This window comes from Bison bison, unplaced genomic scaffold, assembly GCF_000754665.1.
Source record: "Bison bison bison isolate TAMUID 2011002044 unplaced genomic scaffold, Bison_UMD1.0 scf7180017864537, whole genome shotgun sequence".
NCBI lineage: Eukaryota > Metazoa > Chordata > Mammalia > Artiodactyla > Bovidae > Bison > Bison bison.
Window position 1 is genome coordinate 1,359,368 of NW_011495085.1, and position 7,745 is coordinate 1,367,112.

Below are 7,745 nucleotides of genomic sequence, written 5' to 3' on the forward strand. Positions count from 1 at the left end.
GGAAACAGTGACAGATTTATTTTCTTGGGCTCCAAAATCACTGCAGATGGTGACTGCAGCCATGAAATTAAAAGATGTTTGCTCCTTGGAAGAAAAGCTATAACTAACCTAGACAGCATATTAAAAAGCAGAGACATTACTTTGCCAGCAAAGGTCCGTCTAGTCAAAACTATGGTTTTTCCAGTAGTCACGTATGGATGTGAGAGTTGGAATATAAAGAAAGCTGAGCACCAAAGAACTGATGCTTTTGAACTGTGGTATTGGAGAAGACTCTTGAGAGTCCCTTGGACTGCAAGGAGATCCAACCAAGTCAATCCTAAAGGAAATCAACCCTAAATATTGATTGGAAGGAATGATGCTGAAGCTGAAGCTCCAATTCTTTGGCCACCTGGTGTAAAAACTGACTCATTTGAAAAGACCCTTATGCTGGGAAAGACTGAAGGCAGGAGGAGAAGGGGACGACAGAGGATGAGATGGTTGGAGGGCATCACCGACTCTATGGACATGAGTTTGAGCAAGCTCTGGGAGTTGGTGAAGGACAGGGAAGCCTGGGGTGCTGCAGTCCATGGAGTCGCAAAGAGTTGGACACGACTGAGGACTAAACTGAAGGAGTGATAAATAAAAAGAGCATTGTGAAATTACCAAGAAAAGGTGAATAAGGAAAGTTCTATATATAGATAGAGAAAGAGAGAGATCAGAGGGAAAAAAGATTTGTCAGAGATGATTCTTAAGTTTCCAGCTTGAACAACTTCGAGAAAAATAATGACATTTATAAAAACATGTGGGTGTGATATTTTGTCACTGACATTAAAATGAATTGCCAAGACACATCTTCCTAAGATTACTGATTACCTCCTGGGAACAGTGTCTCTGCTCATCACTTAGATATCTATAGCTGATGTTGGCAGCTTATTGGTAGGAAAACAGGCAAATCAGAAAAGTGAGAAGGGCAAGTCAGACGTACAAACTTAGTATATTTGAACAAATAATATTAATTACCAGTGATACATTGAAATGAACATTTCTGCTTAAAATGCTACCGTGATTTTTAACAAATGTAGAAGCCTTTTTCACTTTATTTATACAACACACATGTATTGAATCCTTACACTGTTCAAGGCATAGTGAGGGATAGGCAAAATGTAAATATAATGTAAGTAACACAAAGTCCCTTCACAGGTCAGAAAAGGTGAACTTTACAAGGTAGATATTATTTGAATGTAACTTTAAGGACTTCCCTGGTGGCTCAGACGGTAAAAGCGTCTGCTTATAATGCAGGGGACCTGGGTTCAATCCCTGGGTCAGGAAGATCCCCTGGAGAAGGAAATGGCAATCCACTCCAGTACTCTTGCTTGGAAAATCCCATGGACGGAGGAGCCTGGTAGGCTTCAGTCCACAGGGTCTCAAAGAGTTGGACACCACTGAGTGACTTCACTTTTTCACTTTAAGGACATAAGAGCTTCCCTGGTAGCTCAGATGATAGAGTCTTCTCCAGTGTAAGAAACACAGATTCCATCCCTCAGTTGGGAAGATCCCTGGAGAAGAGAATGGCTACGCACTCCAGTATTCTTGCCTGGAGAATTCCATGGACAGAGGTGACAGTTCACAGGGTCACAAAGAGTCGGACACAACAGAGTAACTTTCACTTTAAGGACATAAAAGACTGTGAAAGACTTAGATGAGGAGTGGGTTTCAGCTAGCCTGGGATGGTCAGGGAAAATATTCATTGGTAACAATATACATGAATTTGAGCAAAGTCTGGGAGATAGTAGAAGACAGAGAAGCCTGGCATACTGCAGTCCAGGGAGTTATAAGGATTCAGATACTACTTAGCGACTGAACAACAACAGCAACAAAATATAAGAAATTTGAGGGTAAGAGTCTACCTTGGTGGTGACACAGGGCACACAGAGAGGAGAAAAAGTATATAGGTTTGGACCATATTGTATTGGTCATGAATGCCAAGTTCAGGGCTTTGGGCATTTTAAATAGGGAATAAGGAGCTATTGCAGGCGTTCCGTTCTGAATAAAATAATAAGGCAGCACTCTGCACACACTGTCCCTGCTATCAATGAAAACTCAGCCAATGAATGAATGCCTAAAGGAGTTATCTTGGTATATTTACCATTATGGGGAATATAAAGTTAAACAAATTGCAGATGACACCATTGAAGAATTAATAGCGCATTCAAAGAGGAAATGGGCAATCTATATTCTCATACCCTAGCAACACAAGATAGGATATGAAAAAGATTCCACTATATGTTGAGAAACTCCTACAGAATCTTGAAAATACCCACTACTCTTTATTCCCACTATGGAAATCAGGAACTATACCAGATTCATGGCATGATATCATGTCATCTCCCTGTTCAAAAACCCTTCAGTGTCTTCCCACTGCTTCTAGTAGAAAGATAGGAACCCTTTACCACAGCAGATAAATCCTACAAGACTTGACCTGTACCTCCTCTCCCAATCTCCCCACAGGAACTCTATCACCCCCCTGCACCCCCACCACGCAAACACAGAGGCTCTTCAGAACATCACCAATTTGTTCTTGCCTTGGGGACTCTGAATTTTTTTTTTTTTTTTTTGGCCAGAAACCTTCTTCCTCAGATTCTTAGAGAACTGGTTCCTTCTCATTCTTCAAGTGTAAATCTAAAATAACACTGTAGAGAAAATATATAGTACTTTCTCCAAATATAGAAAGCATCTTGTAATCAATGATTATATGGATCATCTCATTTTAATTTTTATAACAACTCAGTCAAGAATGACTGGGCTTAAAGATGAAAAATAGCTTAGTAACACAGGTTACTAAGGTCATAAGCGTCAGAGTACAGATTGGAAAACTATCCTATAATCTTACTACTACTCCACACCATCTTTCTGTGTAAAGAAGCAGAAACTGATTATAGATTTTGAAGCCTTGGAGGACTTTGCAGAATTTCATCTGGAACTTTGATGCAGGAACTGAGAGGATGATCAAAGAAATAAAAACAAGGTGTAATCTGAATCCCCAAGTAGCTGAAATCCCTAAGAAAGAAAATATCAGTGAGCAAATAGCAGCCTTTGATGATTCTTTTCAAAATATTTTTTTCTTTTTACTAGAATAATAATATTGAAATAATTTGATATCACTTATCTCATTTAGCCCTTAAAAGACTTCAAGACATTATTATTATCCTTTTTTACACTATGGAAATAGAAAGTTGAAGGAAACTGTAAAACTTGCTTTACTCATGTGAACAGCAAGTAAGTAGCTAAGAAATTTGATTGAAGGTCTGTCTGCCTATCTTTTAACTTCAATGAACATAAATTGTCACTTACAGTTTTTCACCAGACCCCCAATTTTTAGCATTTTACAGTCTCCCTCATTTTGCCAAGAGACATAATTCTATGCAACAAATAATTTTGACTGCCTGTTATAGCAGCAGCAGCACCTGCCTTTGGTGAGCTTTGAGTTTTAAGATTCACATCTCTTTGATAATTCACGAATATTTTCAGTTTAAGTGAAAAAACTTGGAATAGAAATTTTCTGCTTCTCAGAAAGCATCCTGGAAATGGGTAGAACTGGACAAGAATTTCCATGAGGTTTGCGGCATTTGTGTATTTGCAGGTGTGTTGTGTTGCAGTATAATAGATCTCTATTAGACCTTGCTGAGAATGCTTACTTGTGGTAGTGCTAAGGGGGCAAGAACGTACATACGCACATCTGTGCGGGTGTATGTACATCCCATGGGAGGCGTGGTGTTCTGTGAACAGGGGTAGAGTGTTAGGTGGTCCATTTTGGCAAACAAAAAGAAACACAATTTAGGATAAAAAGCAACATTATGAGAAACAACACCGGGAGTTATGGAGAAAGGGAATGTGCTGGTGAAGGCCAGTTTAGTAAATTCTAATTACTGCTCTGCCTATAGAAGAACATTTCAGGTATGAATGCCAAAGTACTAGAAAGAAATAAAAGATGGTAAGCAAAAAGAATGTGAGGTCATAAAAATTCTTATATGCATCTCCTTTGTCATTTTTTATAATCTGAAAATAAGGTTTGACCTCTGTTTGCTGTCAACGCCAACCCTCTCAACCCAGGTAAAGTAATTAAACAAAGCATGTGTTCTGCATTTCAGAAAATGAATGTGTGACCTTTCTGTTGTTTTGCATAAGATTAACTTGATGCTTAAAAAAATTCAGATCATATGTGGATCTCCCATCTGTATAGACCATGCAGTCTTTATGAAACTAGTCTAATGTGATGCAATTTATTTCCACAGATTAACATTGACTTCAGTACCAGGGACCTCATCTCAAAGAATATTGCAGAACCAACTCTCAAATGTTTTGATGAAGCTCAGAAGTTAATCTATAGTCTGATGGCCAAGGATTCTTTTCCTCGATTTCTAAAGTCAGAGATTTATAAGAAACTGGTAAATAGCAAAGAGATTGGAAATCATAAAAAATGGCTCCCTTTCTTGTAAAGAAGGTAAATGATAAGCTAACAATCAGATTATAATTTGGAGGGAAGAAGTGATAGGATAGATCAGCTCAATCGATAAACTTCAAGGCTAAAATGTTTTAAATATACAAACACAATGTAAGTTTTTTTAGGATTTAGAAAACATGCTTTACTTCAGTAGAAAAATATGTTATATCTGAAGCCTGAATGTTTAAGTCACTTGTTTAGAATGTGTTTGTTTTATCAGGTACTTAAAAATCTCTTACTGGGAGAGTACAAAGAAAGTTTATGGAGATATAATACACTCTTAAACCATAAGTGGATATTCTCATGACATTATAAATTCAGGAAACTATATATCTTCATGTTGCTGCATGGGAGACTGTTTAGCATCATACAGATAATTTTAAATACAATTTGCATTATTCAAAACTTCACTTTTGTAAAAAGAGAAATTCTGAACCGAAACACAACCCTTCGTTTAGTATATCAACTATTTCTTTGCAACCAGGATCTGCTACATAATGATGCAGTGGTTATCTAAACTGCTATGGCCCTCAGATTAATGACAAAGAAAAAATGGCACATATATATATATGCCATTGATTAAACCATCAAAATAGATCACTTGGTTTAATTCTGCGGCATCACACAGGCATATATGAAATGGGCCTTGTGGGTAAGAAGGATTGATTTTCTTAGCTCAATAAAAATATAAAGAAAAGAGGAGGAATAAAGAGGATGGATAAGTGCATATATGATGAGCTGCACAGCAGTACCTATCCCATAAAACAAAAAATTACTGCAACATTATCTACTCAAAGAAGTATGGAGTTAAGCATTCTCTCCTTCAGCACTGTAATTTGTTTATAGAACTCAAAGAGATTTTCAAAATGCATTTCTTTTGAGATGTTCCTACATCATACTCTTTCTACATGTAAATGTCCTCAGTTTTGACTAACTCTGCAACCCATGGACTGTGGTCCACCAGGCTCCTCTGTCCATGGGATTTTCCAGGCAAGAATACTGGAGTGGATTGCCATTTCCTACTCCACTACGTGTAAACATTCCATGATAATTTTGAATAATTTAATGTCAATATGAGAAGCTATAAAGATTCAATAGATCTTCCATGTTTCCACTTCCATGTTTTCACGGGTTTACTTAACTTTGTTGATATGTCTATTTTACAGATTATTTGAACATTAGAAAATGGAGGAAAAATAGCAGGATTTGTTTTATGTTTCCACAGGCTATTCATTTGATAAACAAAATTCTGTCTACTCTTTATCTTTAAAAATAAACATTTAAACACATGCAAATGGAGTGTTCCCTGGATACTTGCAAATTCTTTAAAGGAAAACATAATGAACACTGATTGTGAATATTCAGTGTTCCTTAAGCAGCACTTAATGGAAAAGAGATATACTCTGCAACATTTATTTGGAAGGTCCCAACCTTAATTTATCCTGTATTTAAAGAGGAAATTTAAAAATTATTCCTAGAGACAGAAAAAGAAAACTTCAAAATAGAAATTAAAATCACATCGGTCCTTTTAGACATAAAAAACCATGATCTTGGTTATTTCCTAGGTCACATGCTGGTAAGAGGCAGAGCTGGTAGGAGCAGTGCTTTCCACACGGGCCACACCAGCACCTTTTTCCACAAGAGCAGAGCAACGTCCTTCCCATTAGGACCTTACCAAGGCCAGAAATCTACTATCCTACTCAACCTCAAATACTTAGGCGCCCTTTCCTTTCGTTGAACATGCAAATTGTCCTTTTACAGTCAGTTTGCAAATTCCTTCTGGTTACCTTAGAGCAAGACTTCCTGTTCAGTGACTGCCTCAGGTTTTCTCTAAGAACGCACAGGCAGTCACAAGTCAGACTTTCACCACCCAGAAGCAGATGGTGGGTAGTGGCTAAAAATACAGTGTCAATGAGATCTGTTAAAAAACTGGATGTTGAATCACCTCTCGCAGATTCCAGGCAAAGGCCCTCAATAGCAATCCTTTCCCCTTATCTCCTCAACTATAATTATAGGTTTTCTGACTTAGAAAATAAAACTGCCAGTTTGGGGAATAAAATCAGTATTTGGAACACTTGGTAATGATGAATTTTGGTAAAATATCAGATCTTTATCTTTGATACGTTGTTCTCTGTAGGTCTCTTTTACTCCATATGCTACTTTATTCATCAGTTATCACTGATGAGTGATTTTATGGATGGGATTTTTAAATAAAAGGTTAATTTCCCCAAAAAATGAATAACATCATTAACATTCCCAGTAACATTCTTAAATATTCAACAATTGTTTAATGCCATTTTCTAAAAATATTTACATCAGCTTTAAGAAATGAATTACTTATATTAAAAACTAAGCTAAGCAGTAAAGCAGTAATAAAATAGTGACATAGATATAATCTTCAAATTATAAGAAGAGTTTTCCCAAGCCTAGTGTTTTCCATTTTCTGATAGTTTTTACTATGTGTGTTAAAGTTGCTCAGTTATGTTCCACACTGTCTCACCCATGAACTGTGGCCCACCAGCTCCTGTGTCCATGAATTCTCCAGGCAAGAACACTGGAGTGAGTAGCCATTCCCTTCTCTAGGGGCTCTTCCCAACATAGAGATCAAACCCACACCTCTTGAGTTTCCTGCATTTGCAGGCAGATTCTTTGCCACTGCGCCACCTGGGAAGACTATAAGTTTATGCAGATACTTGCTTAGGAAGTATCTATTTCAACCTCAAAATATAATCAACTTTTTTTATACTAATCCTATATTATAAACAACTAAAATCTTTGGGGCATTACAAACATGAGCTAGTGTCAAATTTCTTTCCCCAAACATTTTTTTCATTCTGTGTTCATATAGAACTCATTCTATTCACCTTTATTGTTTTACTTTTTTATATAGTGTTTCAAATTTTGTGTGGTGTAGTTATTATGTATGTATCCATAATATTCCCAATAAGCATATATGTTGATATAATAAAAGCAAAGAAAACTGTTTTTTTTCTGTTTCCTTTCCAATATCTTTTCTAATGAGTTGAATATCATCTTGGCTTTTAAACAAACAGTAGCATCCTGGCCCATAACTTTGGAGAATGCTGCTGCTGCTGCTGCTAAGTCGCTTCAGTCGTGTCCGACTCTGTGAGACCCCATAGACAGCAGCTCACCAGGCTCCATCATCCCTGGGATTCTCCAGGCAAGAACACTGGAGTGGGTTGCCATTTCCTTCTCCAATGCATGAAAGTGAAAAGTGAAAACAAAGTCACTCAGTCGTGTCCAA

General features: G+C 37.2%; 1 protein-coding gene across 1 annotated transcript in view; it reads left to right on the forward strand.

Moving 5' to 3' along the window:
* Window positions 1–4,612, forward strand: part of RGS21 (regulator of G-protein signaling 21) — a 24,312-nt gene extending 19,700 nt beyond the window's left edge. Inside the window, exon 3 of the mRNA XM_010832123.1 lies at window positions 4,272–4,612. Within this exon, the coding sequence (XP_010830425.1) occupies window positions 4,272–4,475 (204 nt within the window). The 3' untranslated portion in view covers window positions 4,476–4,612. The remainder of the gene's footprint in view (window positions 1–4,271) is intronic.
* The last annotated feature ends 3,133 nt before the right edge of the window (window positions 4,613–7,745 follow it).